General features: G+C 41.2%; 1 protein-coding gene across 1 annotated transcript; it reads left to right on the top strand.

Annotated features, from left to right (window-relative positions):
• Positions 1-283: 283 nt before the first annotated feature.
• On the top strand, positions 284-5,131 carry LOC109260362 (uncharacterized). Its single transcript, XM_053891344.1, is given in 3 exon segments — positions 284-3,484; positions 3,487-4,104; positions 4,107-5,131. Coding segments are annotated over 3 exon segments (4,740 nt in total). The 5' UTR covers positions 284-387.
• Positions 5,132-18,774: the final 13,643 nt, after the last annotated feature.

Raw genomic sequence — 18,774 nt, 5'->3', positions numbered from 1 at the left:
GCTAATAACCTCAGTGTGGAAGTCTGAAAGGGTCGGTGGCAGTTTTTTTGTTCTAGTGAGTGGCCAACTTTCAATGTCGGATGGCCACCAGAGAGGACCTTCGACCTCCCTACTATCCACCGAGTCAGGAGTATCATCTCTCGGCCTAAGACGGGCCATCTTGATCAGCTCCTTTACATTATCACTTGGCAGGACCTTGTAGAAGACCCACCCTCTTGGCTTAAGCCCTTCCTAGCCCCGCTCCCTCCAGAGCCAAAACCCATTCTTGCTTTGCAGGGGACAAAGAAGAGGAAAAGTCTTACCCAGCCTTCAGCACCCCTCTACCCTGTCCTATAGGGGGGTACTGAAGAAGAATTAATTTTTCCTCCCCCGTATAACCCCTCTAGGATGCCGGAAGAACACCATCCTCCCCCTCCGGGGGAGGCAGACGCTGTTCCAAGAGCGGGAGGTGGAAACGCTCCAGTGGGAAGCCCCCCCTTTACCAAACAAAGGGCTCAGAGGGAGCAATCCGCCTCCGCCACCGACTCCACTATTCTGCCCCTGCGAGCCACCGGACCCCCAGACGCGGAGGGGAATCAACCCCATCACTATTGGCCTTTCGCCACTAGTGACCTCTACAATTGGAAAGCTCAGAATCCTAAGTTTTCCGAGAAACCGGCAGGGCTTATTGATTTATTAGACTCTGTTCTTTTTACCCATCAGCCCACGTGGGACGATTGCCAGCAGCTTTTGCAGGTCCTGTTCACCACTGAAGAAAGAGAAAGAATCCTCAATGAGGCCCGAAAACTAGTTCCGGGTGCAGACGGGAATCCCACCACCAACCAGGCTCAGATAGATGCCTCCTTCCCCTTAACTCGGCCCCAGTGGGATTTCAACACGGCAGAAGGTAAGGAGAGGCTCCGGGTCTACCGCCAGACTCTAATGGGGGGTCTCCGAATGGCTGCTAGAAAGCCAACCAATTTGGCCAAGGTAGGAAATGTACAACAGGGAAAAGATGAATCTCTGCCTGCCTTTTTAGAACGGATCATGGAGGCATTCCGTACCTATACCCCCATGGATCCAGAGGCTCCGGAAAGCAAGGCAGCTGTTATCATGGCCTTTGTAAACCAATCGGCCATAGACATTAGGAGAAAATTACAGAAAATAGATAGACTAGGAGAAAAAAGTCTGCAGGACTTACTGGTGGTAGCCTAAAAGGTATATAACAACCGGGAGCCTCCTGAGGACAAGCAGGCTCGCACCATGGCGGCTGCCAGCAGTAAGCAGACTCGAGACCTGGCCAGAATACTACTAGTTACCACTGTTGACTTCCCCGAGGAACGAGACTGCCGTCTCCAGCAGCTGGCAGACGACGCAAGAAAAGGTAAAAGAACCACCAAGGGGGGGAAGCAGAGGCTGCAGAAGGATCAGTGTGCATACTGCAAGGAGATAGGGCATTGGGCCCGAGATTGTCCAAAAAGGGCCGGCGGGAAGGGAAGCAAGACTGATCAAGTAAAAGTCCTAGAGCTAGATAAACTAAGTGATTAGGGGAGTCGGGGTTTGGACCCTCTCCCCGAACCCAGGGTAACTCTTAAAGTGGAGGGGACCCCTATTGACTTCCTTGTCGACACTGGAGCACAACATTCAGTCCTCCGCACCCCACAAGGAAAACTAGCCAGCAAGAAGTCCTGGGTACAAGGGGCAACTGGTATGAGCCAGTATTCATGGACTACCCGAAGAACAGTAGATTTGGGGACGGGCCGGGTATCCCACTCCTTTATGGTAATACCAGAATGCCCCTACCCGCTGTTAGAAGGGGACTTACTGACCAAGATTGGAGCTCAGATAACTTTCAGACAAGGGGGGCCTCAGGTCACCGATGGCAAGGGCCACCCCATCCAGGTCCTGACCATGAAACTGGAGGATGAATACCTCCTCCACCAGGAGGCGCTCCCGAGAGAGGATAATATAGACAGATGGCTACAAGAATTCCCCTCGGTTTGGGCAGAGACGGGGGGGTGGGGTGCGGGGATGGGACTAGCCACTCATAGGACCCCAGTCCTGGTAGAGCTCAAGCCAGGAGAGAGTCCGGTAAGGATCAAACAATACCCCATGTCTCAGGAGGCCCGGAAGGGGATCCAGCCACACATCCGGAGACTACGAAGCCTAGGGGTACTAGTTCCTTGCCAGTCTGCCTGGAACACCCCCTTACTGCCGGTCAAAAAGCCTCACACAAATGACTACCGACCGGTACAAGACCTCCAGGAAGTAAATAAGAGGGTCGCGGACATACACCCAACTGTTCCCAACCCATATACTCTCTTGAGCTCCTTGGCGCCCTCCAGGGTCTGGTATACTGTACTAGATTTAAAGGACGCCTTCTTCAGTCTGCCGCTGGCACCCCAGAGCCAACCCCTGTTCGCCTTCGAGTGGCATGATCCGGAGGAGGGCTACAGTGGGCAACTCACCTGGACACGGCTACCTCAGGGATTCAAAAATTCACCCACCATCTTCGACGAGGCACTACACGAGGACCTGGGTGAGTACAGAAGGGAGCACCCTGGCCTCACCCTTCTACAGTACATAGATGACATCCTGATTGCTGCCGACATGGCCAAAGACTGTGAGTGAGGGACCCAGGACCTGCTGGCTACCCTGGGGGCCTTAGGGTACCGGGCATCCGCGAAGAAGGCTCAGAAATGCAGGGAGAGGGTAAGTTACCTGGGATATATCCTGGAGGGCGGACAGCGGCAGTTATCAGATGCCAGAAGAGAAACTGTCCTAAAGATCCCTACTCCCACCTCCCAAAGAGAAGTGAGGGAATTCCTAGGATCAGCCGGCTACTGCCGCCTCTGGGTTCCAGGTTTTGCTGAGATCGCCAGGCCCCTATATGAAGCTACCAAAGAGGGGAAAACATTTAAATGGGCTGAAAAAGAAGAAACTGCCTTTAATCAGTTAAAAAAGGCCCTCCTAAGTGCCCCAGCCCTGGGCCTACCAGACATTACGAAGCCCTTCCACCTCTTTGTAGACGAACATAAGGGAATAGCAAAAGGGGTTCTAACTCAAGCCTTAGGCCCCTGGAACTGCCCAGTGGCTTACCTGTCTAAGAAACTAGACCCAGTGGCTGCCGGATGGCCACCATGCCTAAGAATTATTGCAGCGACAGCACTCCTAGTCAAGGATGCAGACAAACTGACCCTAGGACAGGAGATCTGGATCACGACCCCACATGCCATTGAAGGGGTCCTGAAACAGCCTCCGGATAGATGGATGAGCAATACACGTATGACTCATTACCAGAGCCTCCTACTCAACCCTCCATGAGTGTGGTTCCACCCCAGTGCAGCCCTCAATCCTGCAACCCTGCTGCCCGACCCTGACCTAGGTGCTCCACTACATGACTGTGCGGGAATCCTGGAACAAGTACATGGATTCCGGAGGGACCTGAACGACCGGCCCCTCCCCGATGCCGAGGCTACTTGGTTCACTGATGGCAGCAGCTTTGTGCAGACGGACACAGGTATGCAGGTGCAGCGGTGGTCACTGAAACGGACACCGTATGGGCGGAGGCTCTACCCTCCGGAATGTCAGCCCAGCGAGCAGAGCTCATAGCCCTCACCAAGGCGCTGATGCTGGGAGCTGGAAAACGGCTTAACATCTACACAGACAGCCGTTATGCGTTTGCCACAGCTCATATTCATGGGGCAATTTATCAGGAGAGGGGGTTACTGATGGCAGAAGGACGGACTATAAAAAATAAGCAGGAGATACTTAACCTGCTTACGGCCTTATGGCTTCCTGCCAAGCTAGCCATTATCCACTGCCAAGGGCACCAAAAAGCTGATAACCCAGTAGCTAGAGGTAATTGAAAGGCTGATCAGGCAGCCAAGGCAGTAGCCCTTACTTCAGTCCCCACCATGACCATACAACTACCGGACTTGGGAGACCCAGTTTTACCAGACCAGCCCAAATACTCCCAGGAGGAGTTACAGCGGATCAAGAAACTCCCCATGGCCCAGGAGATAAAGGGATGGTGGTATACACCTAACAAGGAGCTCGTGCTGCCAGACCAGCTCGGAGTCTCAATATTAGAGCACATGCATCGGTCTACTCACATGGGGGACAAAAATTAAAAGACTTAATCCGACATGCCGGAATCAAGATTCACCAACAGGACACCAAAATAGAGCAAGTTGTATCTGCCTGCAAGACCTGCCAACTCGCCAACGCGAGAGCCACATCAAATAAAAAAGGAACCAGGCTCAGAGGCACCAGACCGGGAGCCCAATGGGAAGTCGACTTCACTGAAGTCAAACCAGGAAAGTATGGTTTTAAATATCTTTTAGTATTTAGAGACACCTTCTCTGGCTGGGTGGAGGCATACCCAACCAAGCATGAAACGGCTCAGACGGTGGCTAAGAAGCTACTAGAAGACATCTTACCCAGGTATGGTTTTCCTGCCATGGTAGGATCAGACAATGGACCAGCTTTTATCTCTCAGGTAACACAGGCAGTAGCCAAGGCGGTGGGGGCAAACTGGAAATTACATTGTGTTTATAGGCCCCAGAGCTCAGGACAGGTAGAAAGAATGAACAGAACCCTAAAAGAGACCCTTACCAAATTAACCATGGAGACTGGCGGGGACTGGGTGACTCTCCTACCGTACGCCCTTTACCGGGTTAGAAACACTCCTTACACTCTGGGTTTTACTCCCTACGAGATCATGTTTGGCAGGCCACCCCCTGTTATTCCCAGCCTTCGAGCTGAACTTATTGCTGAGTTTAAAGATCAAGAACTTTTTCTTTCCTTGAGCGGGCTCCAGAGGGCGCATGAGGACATTTGGCCGTGCCTCCCTGCCATCTATGAGGCTGGCCCGACCCCGACACCTCATCAGTACAGGCCGGGAGACTGGGTCTATGTCAAGAGGCACCACCGAGAGACCCTTGAGCCGCGCTGGAAGGGACCCTACATCGTGGTGTTGACAACCCCCATTGCTCTCAAAGCAGACGGCATCGTGACCTGGGTCCATCACACCCACGTTCAGCCAGTGGACCCCTCCTCAATCCGGAAGGACTTCATCACTCGATGGTCCATCAGTCGGGACCAACACAACCCGCTCAAGCTCAAGCTGCAGCACATTCGACCCACCTAATATTGGTAACTCTGTTAACTCTGCTTGTCATTGCTCATGCTGCCAGGAGTCCCCACGCCCCCCAAAACATCACCTGGCAGATCATAGACACCAGCTCGGAGAGAATACTTAATCAGACCTCCCAGAGCCACCCCAGGGACACTTGCTTCCCAGAACTTTGCATAAACCTCCAAACTCTGTTCCCCTTGTCACCATAAATGCAGCCGGTCCCATGATTGGGTCCCTAAGCTACATGACAAGGGGGGAATGAAAGGGCGGGCCTACGCCGGCCGACTCCATCTTGTTCTGTGTCCTTCACCTTGACCACACCTCCTCCCCTTGAGTAACCCCCACCCCTCACCTGCCTAACAGGACTCGGACCCTTCCCCAGCCAATTGGCTGAGGCCATAGCCATTACCTCACCAACTGCCCCTAGGCCCCAATAAAACCTTTGTCCTTTTGAAACTCGCTCTCTCTCCCCGGTATATCACCGCTGCTTTGGTGCAGGTAGGGGATTGAGCTCGGGCTAGCTTGAATAAAGGCTCTTTTGTTTTTACATCGGACTCGGCTCCCTGGTGGTATTTGGGGATCACGAATTCTGGGCATAACACTATATGAATTTTAAGATGGATTTTTCTTTGTTTGAAAGGTTATTTATTTATTTGAGAGAGAGAGACAGAGAGAGAGAGAGAGAGAATGCAGCAGAAGGGCAGAGGGAGAGAGGGAAAGAATCCCAAGTAGGCTCCATGCCATCAACACCGAGCCAAATGTGGAGCTCAAACCCAGGAATCATGAGATCATGACCTGAACCGAAATGAAGAGTCAGATGCTCAAATAGCTGAACCACCCAGGGGCCCCTAAGATGGATTTTTCTATTTCTGTAAAAATGTTAAGATTTTGACAAGGATTCCATTGACTCTGTAGATCACTTTGGATAGATGGTATTGATATCTTAACAATTTTACATCTTCCAATCCATGAACATAGGATGTCTTTCCAATTTATTTGTGTCTTCTTAAAAAAATATTTAGCAATGTTTTGTAGTTTTCAGTGTATGTTTTTCACCTCCTGGGCTAATTTTATTCCTAAATATTTTATTATTTTTCATGATATTGTAAATGGAATTGTTTTCTTAATTTCCTTTTGGAATTGTTAATTTTTATTTCATTTTTTAAATATATTTTTAAATTTTTCATTTATTTTTGAGAGAGAAAGTGAAACAGAGTATGAGTGGGGAAGGGGAGAGAGAGAGAGGTAGACAGAGTATCTGAAGCAGGCTCAAGGCTTGAGCTCTCAGCACAAAGCCTGACATGGGGCTCGAACTCATGAGCCATGAGATCATGACCTGAGCTGAAGTCAGATGCTTAAACTATTGAGCCACCCAGGCTCCCTATTGAATTGTCAATTTTTTAATGTATAGAAATGAAACAGATTTTTGCATGATCTATTTGTATACCACAACTTTGGTGAATTCATTTATTACTTCTAACAATTTTTTTAATCTTACTGTTCTCTACATATAAGATTATGTCATCTATGAACAGAGATACTTTTACTTTTTACTTTTCCCATTTGGTGCCTTTAGTTTACTTTCCTTTCTTAATTTCTTTGCCCAAACTTTCCAGCACTATGTTTTGTTTTTGTTTTTGTTTACTTTTATTTAAATTCAAGTTAGTTAACATATGGTGTAGTATTGGTTTCAGGGGTAGAATTTAGTGATTCATAACTTACATATAACACCAAGTGCTCATCTCAACAAGTGCCCTCCTTAATGCCCATCACCCATTTAACCCCATTCACTGCCCCTCCAGCAACCCTCAGTTTGTTCTCTGTATTTAAGAGTCTCTTATCATTTGCCTTCCTTTATGTTATCTTATTTTATTTTCCTTCCCTTCCTCTATGTTCATATTCTATTTCTTAAATTCCACATATGAATGAAATCATATGATATTTGTCTTTCTCTGACTGACTTATTTGGCTTAGCATAATACACTCTAGTTCCATCCACTCTATTGCAAATGGCAAGATTTCATTTTTTTGATTGCCAAGTAATATCCATAATATATACCACATCTACTTTATAAATTCATCAGTCGGTGGACATTTGTGTTGCAGGGAGTATGGCTGGAGTCACAAAAGATGAGTCTGCAAACAAAGTGCAGTTAAGTGAAGGTCCTCATACTGGAGTCGGAATGAGGTCCCAACTCCAGAAGGAATCTCCTTTTTATTATGATAATTGCTAAAGACTACGTGCATAAAGTCAGCTAAGCATGTGTTAATTAATCTAATGGTTTAGATTTTCAAGGTTGAGTTTTGAGTTAATTGGTTTCTACACCACTAGGAAGGGTCAGGTGTGAATGAGGATCCAGCCCTGGACAATATTAATGGCTCTAGGCTTCCTTATGAGTCACAGCTGGTTCAGCTATGTAACCATTTCTTAAGGCCTTGCACCTTCTCCAGGCCTTCCCTTTTGAAGTTTTTTCCTTTGATGCTTCTATCCTGCATTTCCCACAAATTTGGTCTCTTTCCATAGTTTGGTTATTGTTGATCGTGCTGCTATAGACATTGTGGTGCATGTGCCCCCTTCAAATGAGCATTTTTATATCCTTTGGTTAAATACCTAGTTGTGCAATTGCTGGGTCAGAGGGTAGTTCTATTTTTAATTTTTTGAGGAACTTTCACACTGTTTTCCAGAGTGGCTGCACCAGTTTGCATTCCCACTAAAAGTGCAAAAGTGTCCCCCTTTATCTGCATCCTCACCAACATGTGTTGTTTCCCGAGTTGTTAATTTTAGCCATTCTGAGAGATGTGAGCATCTGTTCACTTTCAAGTGTTAGCAGAAAAGCTTATTGTTTTCACCACGGATTACACTTTTAACTGGGCTTTCTATACATGGCCATTATTATATTAGATATATTCTGTCTATTCCTAGTTTGTTGAATTTTTTATGATGTAAAGTTATTGAATTTTGCAAATCCTTTTTCTACATCAATTGAGATAATCAAGTGGGGTTGTCCCCCTTACACTGTGTTAATGTGATGTACTGTATTGACTTTCTATATGTGTTAAATCATTGTTGCATTATACAAATAAATCCCATTGTCTATGGTATATAATCTAATTAATATGCTAATGAGTTCAGTTTGCTAGTACTTATTTGAAGTTTTTGCACTGATATTCATTATAAATATTGATCTGTAATTTCTTGTAATGCCTTTTTCTGGCTTTGGTATTAGGGTAATGCTAGCATCACTGAGTAAGTTAGGAAGTATTCTATCCTTTTCAATTTTAGGGGAAGTATTTGAAAAAGATTGGTGTTAAGTCTTTTTTAAAAGTTTGGTAGAATTTGCCTGTGAAGCAATCTGGTCTTGGGCTTTTCTTTGTTGGAAAATTTTGTGTTGTTTTGTTTTGTGGTTTTTTTTTCTTGATTCAATCTGCTTACTATTTACAGATTCTTCACACATTTCATTTCTTCATATTCAGTTTTGATAGCTTGTATGTTTCTAGGAATTTTCCATTTCAATTAGGTTATCCAATTTGTTGACATATAATTGTTCATAATTCTGTTATCCCTTTTATTTCTGTGAATTGGCAGTAACATCTACATTTTCATTTCTGATTTTGTTGAGTCTTCTTTCTTTATTAGTCTACATAGCTAAAGATTTGTCCATTTTGTTGATCATTTTGAAGAAATTAACTCATCATATCAATTAATTTGGTACCTATTATTTTTCTATTCTCTATTTTATTCATCTCAGCTCCAATTTTTATTATTTCTTTCTTTCTAACTTTGAATTTAGTTTGTTCTTATTTTTTCTAGTTCTTTAAGGTATAAAGTTAGGTTGTTGATTTAGTATCTTTCTTCCTTTTTTAATGTAAGCCATAAGTATCCCTCTTAACACTGTTTTTTTTTGTGTCCCAATAGTTTTGTTATGTTGTCTTTTAATTTTCATTTGTCTCAAGGTATTTTCTCTTTTCCCTTCTGACTTCTTCTTTGATCCACTAGTTTTTAAGGGTGTGTGATTCTATTTCCACATATTTATAAATCTTCATTTTTCCTTCTGTTACTTTAGTTTCATTCCATTGTGGTTGCAGAACATACTTTGTATCTTTGCCTTTTCAAATCCATTGAGACTTGTTTTGAGGACTAACATATGGTCTATCCTGAAGAATGTTCCATTTATACTTTAAAAATTGTATTCTGTTGTTGTTTGATGGATGTTCTGTGTATGTATGTTGGTCCAGTTGGTTTGTAGTGTTGCTTGGGCCTTATATTTTCTTTTTATTTTAACTTTATTTAATTACTTTGAGGGAGAGGGAGAGAATCCCAAGCAGGCTCCGTGCTGCCAGCACAGAACTGGATGTGAGGCTCAAACTCACAAACCACAAGACCATGACCTGAGCCAAAATCAAGAGTTGAAATTTTAACCTAATGAGCCAGCAAGGAGCGCCTGGGCCCTCTATTTTCTTATTGATCTTCTCTCTGGTTGTTCTATCCATTATTGAAAGTGAAATGCTCAAGTTTTCTACTGTTTTTGTAGAGCTGTCCATATCTCTTTTCCATTTATGTCAATATTTGCTTCATATATTTTTGTCATTTGGTGTTTAATGCATCTATGTTTAAAATTGTTTTATGTTCTTGACACATTGACACTTTGTCATTACATAGTGTCTTTCTTTGCTCCCTATCACTTTTTGTATTAACGTCTATTTTATCTGATATTGGAATAACCACCCCGGCTCTCCTTTGGTTACTATTTGCCTGGAATATCTTTCTCCATTAATTTTACTTTTGACTTATGCATGTCATTAGATCTAAAATGAGTCTCTTGTTAAAGGTGGATACTGTTTTTTAATCCATTCTGATGATCTATGATTTGAGTGTTTAATCCATTTATATTTAAAGTAATTTACTGATAGGGAAAGGCTTACTTTGCTATTTTTGGCTTTTCTGTATGTTTTATAGCTTTTTGTCCCTCATTTCCTCCATCACTGTCTTCATTTGTGTTTAGATGATTTTTTTTGTTGTTACATATTTTGATTCCCTTCTCATTTCCTTTTGTGTATATTGTATAGATAGTTTATTTGTGCCTATTATGGGGAATACATATAGCATTCTGAGGTTATAACAATGTCATATAAACTGAAAATAAATTTCAATCACATATAAAAACTCTACTCTTGCACATGGAACATTCTCCAAGACAGATCACATACTGGGTCACAAAACAGCCCTTCATAAGTATACACGAATTCAAATCATACCATGCATACTTCAGCCCACAATGCTATGAAGCTTGAAATCAACCACAGGAAAAAGTCTGGAAAACCTCCAAAAGCATGGAGGTTAAAGAACACCCTACTAAAGAATGAGTGGGTCAACCAGGCAATTAGAGAAGAAATTAAAAACTGTATGGAAACAAATGAAAATGAAAAGACCACAATCCAAATGCTTTGGGACGCAGCGAAGGCAGTCCTGAGAGGAAAATACATTGCAATCCAGGCCTATCTCAAGAAACAAGAAAAATCCCAAATACAAAATCTAACAGCACACCTAAAGGAAATAGAAGCAGAACAACAAAGACAGCCTAAACCCAGCAGAAGAAGAGAAATAATAAAGATCAGAGCAGAAATAAACAATATAGAATCTAAAAAAAACTGTAGAGCAGATCAACAAAACCAAGAGTTGTTTTTTTGAAAAAATAAACAAAATTGATAAACCTCCAGCCAGGCTTCTCAAAAAGAAAAGGGAGATGACCCAAATAGATAAAATCATGAATGAAAATGGAATTATTACAACCAATCCCTCAGAGATACAAGCAATTATCAGGGGAATACTATGAAAAATTATATGCCAACAAACTGGACAACCTGGAAGAAATGGACAAGTTCCGAAACACCCACACGCCTCCAAAACTCAATCAGGAGGAAACAGAAAGCTTGAACAGACCCATAACCAGTGAAGAAATTGAATCAGTTATCAAAAATCTCCCAACAAATAAGAGTCCAGGACCAGGGGCGCCTGGGTGGCTCAGTCGGTTAAGCGGTGGACTTCAGCTCAGGTCGTGATCTCGCGGTCCGTGAGTTCGAGCCCCGCGTCAGGCTCTGTGCTGACCGCTCAGAGCCTGGAGCCCGTTTCAGATTCTGTGTCTCCCTCTCTCTGACCCTCCCCCGTTCATGCGCTGTCTCTCCCTGTCTCAAAAATAAATATAACGTTAAAAAAAAATTAAAAAAAAAAAAAAAAAAAGAGTCCAGGACCAGATGGCTTCCCAGGGGAGTTCTACCAGACGTTTAAAGCAGAGATAATACCTATCCTTCTCAAGCTATTCCAAGAAATAGAAAGGGAAGGAAAACTTCTAGACTCATTCTATGAAGCCAGTATTACTTTGATTCCTAAACCGGACAGAGACCCAGTAAAAAAAGAGAACTACAGGCCAATATCCCTGATGAATATGGATGCAAAAATTCTCAATAAGATACTAGCAAATCGAATTCAACAGCATATAAAAAGAATTATTCACCATGATCAAGTGGGATTCATTCCGGGGATGCAGGGCTGGTTCAACATTCGCAAATCAATCAACGTGATACATCACATTAATAAAAGAAAAGATAAGAAGCATATGATCCTGGCAATCGATGCAGAAAAGGCATTTGACAAAATTCAGCAACTTTTTAAATAAAAACCCTCGAGAAAGTCGGGATGGAAGGGACATATTTAAAGATCATAAAGCCATTTATGAAAAGCCCACAGCTAACATCATCCTCAATGGGGAAAAACTGAGAGCTTTTTCCCTGAGATCAGGAACACGACAAGGATGTCCACTCTCACCGCTGTTGTTTAACATAGTGTTGGAAGTTCTAGCATCAGCAATCAGACAACAAAAGGAAATCAAAGGCATCCAAATTGGCAAAGTTGAAGTCAAGCTTTCACTTTTTGCAGATGACATGATATTATACATGGAAAATCCGATAGACTCCACCAAAAGTCTGCTAGAACTGATACATGAATTCAGCAAAGTTGCAGGATACAAAATCAATGTACAGAAATCAGTTGCATTCTTCTACACTAATAATGAAGCAACAGAAAGACAAATAAAGAAACTGATCCCATTCACAATTGCACCAAGAAGCATAAAATACGTAGGGATAAATCTAACCAAAGATGTAAAAGATCTGTATGCTGAAAACTATAGAAAGCTTATGAAGGAAATTGAAGAAGACATAAAGAATGGAAAAGCATTCTATGCTCATGAATTGGAAGAGTAAATATTGTCAAAATGTCAATACTACCCAAAGCTATCTACACATTCAATGCAATCCCAATCAAAATTGCACCAGCATTCTTCTCGAAACTAGAACAAGCAATCCTAAAATTCATATGGAACCACAAAAGGCCCCGAATAGCCAAAGTAATTTTGAAGAAGACCAAAGCAGGAGGCATCACAATCCCAGACGTTAGCCTCTACTACAAAGCTGTCATCATCAAGACAGCATGGTATTGGCACAAAAACAGACACATAGACCAATGGAATAGAATAGAAACCCCAGAACTAGACCCACAAACGTATGGCCAACTAATCTTTGACAAAGCAGGAAAGAACATGCAATGGAAAAAAGACAGTCTCTTTAACAAATGGTGCTGGGAGAACTGGGCAGCAACATGCAGAAGATTGATACTAGACCACTTTCTCACAGCATTCACAAAAATAAACTCAAAATGGATAAAGGACCTGAATGTGAGACAGGAAACCATCAAAACCCTAGAGGAGAAAGCAGGAAAAGACCTCTCTGACCTCAGCCGTAGCAATTTCTTACTTGACACATCCCCAAAGGGAAGGGAATTAAAAGCAAAAATGAACTACTGGGACCTAATGAAGATAAAAAGCTTCTGCACAGCAAAAGAAACAACCAACAAAACTAAAAGGCAACCAATGGAATGGGAAAAGATATCTGCAAATGACATATCGGACAAAGGGCTAGTATCCAAAATCTATAAAGAACTCACCAAACTCCACACCCGGAAAACAAATAACCCAGTGAAGAAATGAGCAGAAAACATGAATAGACACTTCTCTAAAGAAGACATCCGGATGGCCAACAGGCACATGAAAAGATGCTCAACGTCCCTCCTCATCAGGGAAATACAAATCAAAAGCACACTCAGATACCACCTCACACCGGTCAGAGTGGCCAAAATGAACAAATCAGGAGACTATAGATGCTGGAGAGGATGTGGAGAAATGGGAACCCCCTTGCACTGTTGGCACAAATGCAAACTGGTGCAGCCGCTCTGGAAAACAGTTTGGAGGTACCTCAAAAATTTAAAAATAGGGGCGCCTGGGTGGCTCTGTCGGTTGAGCGTTCGACTTCGGCTCAGGTCATGATCTCGCAGTCCGTGAGTTTGAGCCCCGCGTCAGGCTCTGTGCTGACCGCTCAGAGCCTGGAGCCTGTTTCGGATTCTGTGTCTCCCTCTCGCTGACCCTCCCCCGTTCATGCTCTCTCTCTGTCTCAAAAATAAATAAACATAAAAAAAAAATTAAAAATAGACCTACCCTGTGACCCAGCAATAGCACTCCTAGGAATTTACCCAAGGGATACAGGAGTACTGATGCATAGGGGCACTTGTACCCCAATGTTTATAGGAGCACTCTCAACAATAGCCAAATTATGGAAAGAGCCTAAGTGTCCATCAACTGATTCATGGATAAAGAAATTGTGGTTTAGATACACAATTGAGTACTACGTGGCAACGAGAAAGAATGAAATATGGCTCTTTGTAGCAACGTGGATGGAACTGGAGAGTGTGATGCTAAGTGAAATAAGCCATACAGAGAAAGACAGATACCATATTTTCACTCTTATGTAGATCCTGAGAAACTTAACAGAAACCCATGGGGGAGGGGAAGAAAAAAAAAAGAAGTTAGAGTGGGAGAGAGCCAAAGCATAAGAGACTGTTAAAAACTGAGAACAAACTGAGGGTTGATGGGGGGTGGGAGGGAGGGGAGGGTGGGTGATGTGTATTGAGGAGGGCACCTTTTGGGATGAGCACTGGGTGTTGTATGGAAACCAATTTGACAATAAATTTCATATATTGAAAAAAATAAAATAAAATAAAAACTCTACTCTTTACAGGTCTACCCCCCAACTTTATGTTACTAATGACACAAATTACATTTTTATATATTGTGTACCCATTAAAATATATTTATAATGAATTTTTGTGCATTCATCTTTTAACACCTGTCAAAAATAAAGAATGGAGTTACACATCAAAATTACAATCATACTTGTTTTTATATTTGCTCATGTAGTTACCTTTACTGGAGATCTTTATATTTTCACATGGCTTCAAATAACTCCTAACATCTTTTCTTTCCAACTTGAAGGAATCTCTCTGGCATTTCTTGTGAGAAGACTTAGTGGTAATAACCCACTCAGGTTTTGTTTGTTTGGGAATGTCTTAATTTCACCCTCACTTTTAAAGAAAAGTTTTACTAGATGTAGAATTCTCAGTTGACCATATTTTATTTTTCCTTTTCTTATTTATTTCATTTTATTATATTGTAAGCACTGAGCATGACATTTACCTTCTTAACAAATTTTGAAGTGTTCAGTAGAGTATTGATCACTATTTGTACAATGTTGTGCAGCAGATTCCTAGAATTTATATATCTTTGCTTAACTTGTAATTTTATGCCCATTGATTAGTAACTCCATTTCCACATGCCCCCAAATCCTGGCAAATATCATTCCACCCTTTGATTCTATCAATTTGACTATTTTAGATACCTCATATAAGTAGAATTATGAAGTCCCTGCCTTTGTATGTCTGACATATTTCACTTGATATAATGTCTTCCAGGTTTATGCATGCTGGTTCCATATTGTGAAATTTCCTTCTTACTTTTTAAGGCTGACTAATAAGCCATTGTATGTATATGCCGCATTTTCTTTATCCATTTATCTGTTCATGAACATTTAAGTTGTTCCCACATTTTGGCTATTGTAAATAGTGCTGCAATGAGCATGACAATGCAGATATCATTTTGAGTTCCTGATTTCAATTTTTTTGGGATAAATACCCAGAAGTGGGATTGCTGGATCATATGGTAATTATATTTTTAAGTTTTTGAGGAACGCCCATACTGCTTTTGTTGAGCAGTTTACCATGCACTGGTTATCAATACCAAAGTTGTAGGGTACACTGGACTGGTTGCAAATCCCAGAGGAGGACTATAAACACTTCTTCCATTGCATCATTGGTATCAGAGTTGCCAAGAAGAACACAACACAGCCAAGCACTGGATGAAACAATGCTCTACTTACATAGAAAAGAGAGCAAAAAGAACATCAATAGTGGGCATTAGTCAGTCCCCCATGGCCAACAGGTCTCTTCTAGAGGCCAATGCAGGGTAATTTGCCTACACATATCTCTTCTGTGCCCCAGTAAAAATACCTGTCACCTCTCCATGGAGGAGAGATATAATAGCGTGATTGTCCAGGTGTCACATGATGTACACATTTTAAGCAAAGACAAAACAGAATTCATTGAGCATAAAATGGGGAAAGGTACTCCCACACAAGATGATAAGCTTCGTGCGGGCTTTGTGGGCATGTTATCTCTTGGTAAGGAGGTGTTCCAAGGCCAAATCAATTTGCATTTCCCTGATAATTAGTAATATTGAGCACTTTTTAATATATTTTCTGGCCATTTGTATGGCCATTTTTCTTGATTAATGTCTATACAAATCCTTAGTCCATTTTTAAAGTTTATTTATTGTGTGTGTGTGTGTGTGTGTGTGTGTGTGTGTGTGTGTGTGTGAGTGAGAGAGAGAGAGAGAGAGAGAGAGAGAGAGAGCAGGGGAGGGACAGAAAGACAGGGAGAGAGAGAATCTCAAGTAAGTTCCATTCGTCAGCAAAGAGCCCAGTGTGGGGCTCGATCTCACAAACTGGAGATCATGGCCTAAATAGAGATAAAGAGTTGGACACTTAATAGACTGAGCCACCCAGGAACCCCATCCTTAGTCCATTTTAATAAGGTTATTAGGTTTTTGGCTTATAGAGTGTAGGAGTTACTTATAATTCTGGATACTAACTCCTGATCAGATATATGGTTTGCAAATATTTTCTCCCATTTCATAGGTTATCTTTTCACTCTTTGATTGTTTTTGTTGCTGTGCAGAAGCTTTTTAGTGTAATGCAAGTTAAAATTTGTTAATGTTTGGTTTTGTTACTATGATTTTCATGTTTTATGCAAGAAATCATTGCCATGACCAATGTATTGAAATATTTCCCTTATATATGCTAGGAATCTTACAGTTTGGGGTCTTATGTTTAAGTTTTTAAGCGATTTTTAGTTGATTTTTGTGTATGGTGTAAGATAAAGGTCCAACTTTATTCTTTTGCATGCAGATATTTAGTTTTTGCAGCACCAGTTTTTTTTTGTAATTTTTTAATGTTTTTATTTATTTTTGAGAGAGAGAGAGAGAGAAAGACACTGTGAGCTGGGGAGGGTCAGAGAGAGAGGGAGACACAGAATCTGAAGCAGGCTCTAGGCAATGAGCTGTCAGCACAGAGCCCAATGCAGGGCTTGAACTCATGAGCTGTGAGATAATGACTTGAGCTGAAGTTGGATACTTAACAAACTGAGCAACCCAGGCGCCCCTGCAGCACCAGTTTTTAAAGAAATTCCCTTTTACCCATTGTGTATTCTTTGTACCATTGTTGAAGATCAGTAGACTGTGTAGGTGTAGATTTATTTCTAGACTCTATTATGTTCCATTGTAAACAACATGATCTTATATATGAGAAACCCCAAAGACTCCATAAGAAAACCTTTTAGAATAATAAATGAATTCAATAAAGTTGCAGTACACAGAATCAACATAAAATATCAGTTGTGTTCCTATATACTAACAATAAACTATCTGAAAGGGAAATTATATAACAATTTTATTTACAATAGCACTAGAAAGAATAAAATACTTAGGGATAAACTTAAGTAAGGAGGTGAAAGACCTGTATACTGAAAACTATAAAACATTGAAGAAAGAAATTAAAGCAGACACAAATAAATGAAAAAAGACATCCCATGTTCATAAATTTAAATTGTTATAATATCGTTATAATGTCCCTACTACCCAAAGTTATGTACAGTTTCAATGCAATCCCTATTAAAATCCCAATGATACAGTTTACGTAAATAGAATAAAAAACAATTCTACAATTCATATGGAACCATAAAAGGCCACAAAAATCCAAGTTAATGTTGAAAAATAAGTAAGCTGGAGGCATCACACTTACTGATTTAAAATACATTACAAAGCTATGGTAGTTTTGTTTTCTTTCAACAATTTAAATATATCCTCCAACTGTCTTCTTGTCTGTTAGGTTTCTGCTGAGACTCTATTGGTAATCTCATTGAGCATCTCTTGTACATGGTGAGTCACCCTTCTCTTGGTGCCTTCAAGATTCTCTCTTTGGCTTTGGCTTTCAAAGTTTGACTATAATGCATATGGTGTGCATTTCCTTCAAGTTCATTGAGCTTTTTGGATTTGTACATCTATATTTTTCCTCAAATTTGGGAAGTTTTCAGCTATTATTTCTTTGAAAAATCTCTGTGCTACTTTCTCTTCTTCTGCAACTCCTATGATGTGCACATTGGTCTGCTGGATGGTTTCTCATAAGTCTCTTAGGCTTTGTTCACTTTTTATTTATTTATTTACTTTTGTTCCTCAAACTCAATAATTTCAGATGATGTGTTTTCAACCTCATTCATTCTTTTTCTCTGTCTGTTCAAATGTTTTGCTCAACTCCTATAGTGAATTTTTCAATTCACTTATTGTATTTTTTAGCTCCAGTCTCTACTTGGATTATTTTTGTTATTCTATTTTTCATTTTTTTATTTTGTGTATATATTGTTTTCATGTGCTCCATTAGTACTTTATGCATTTTTAAAAGCTCTTTGAGCATTTAGAACAGTTGTTTTAATTTTTTTCATTTGTAATTTAGTGTCTGCCACTATATTTTCTTCCTTTAAGTGGGCCGTGTTTTCCTGTTTCTTTTTGTGCCTTGTGATTTGTATTGGATATTGGTTCTTTGAATGAACATCCTATACTCCCAGTCTTTACAGACTGTTTTTGTGATGAGCAAGACACTCATTAATTAGCAGATCATATTCTTTTTTCCTTCTTATATTTGTTTAATGCTTTATTGTGGCCTAACATATGATCTATCTTGATGAATATTCCACATGTACTTGAGAAAAATGTGTATTTTGCTATTGTTGAATGGAGTAATCTATAAATGTCTGTTACATTAATTTGGTCTATAGTATTGTTCAAGTCTCCTATTTTCTTAGCAGGTTGTATTCAGAACCTTGGATTCAGCCTGAGGTGAAGGCCTAAAGATTTCTCAGTTTTTCTGGCTATGCATTTTGTATGGGCCTGTGCATGTGATTTCTTTTATTTATTTATTTATTTTTTTGGTGTAGTTGACACACAATGTTACATTAGTTTTAGGTATACAACATGGTGACTCCTCTATATGTTATGCTATGCTTATCACAAGTATAGCTACCATCTGTCACCATACAACACTATTACAAAATCATTGACTATATTCCCTGTGCTGTGCATGTGCTTTTTGAAATTCTCCCATAT

The sequence above is a fragment of the Panthera pardus genome, unplaced genomic scaffold (assembly GCF_024362965.1).
Source record: "Panthera pardus isolate Hobbes unplaced genomic scaffold, ASM2436296v1 HiC_scaffold_27, whole genome shotgun sequence".
In the NCBI taxonomy this organism is placed as follows: domain Eukaryota; kingdom Metazoa; phylum Chordata; class Mammalia; order Carnivora; family Felidae; genus Panthera; species Panthera pardus.
Note: the sequence above shows the minus strand (reverse complement) of the source record. Positions and strands in the feature narration are given on the sequence as shown.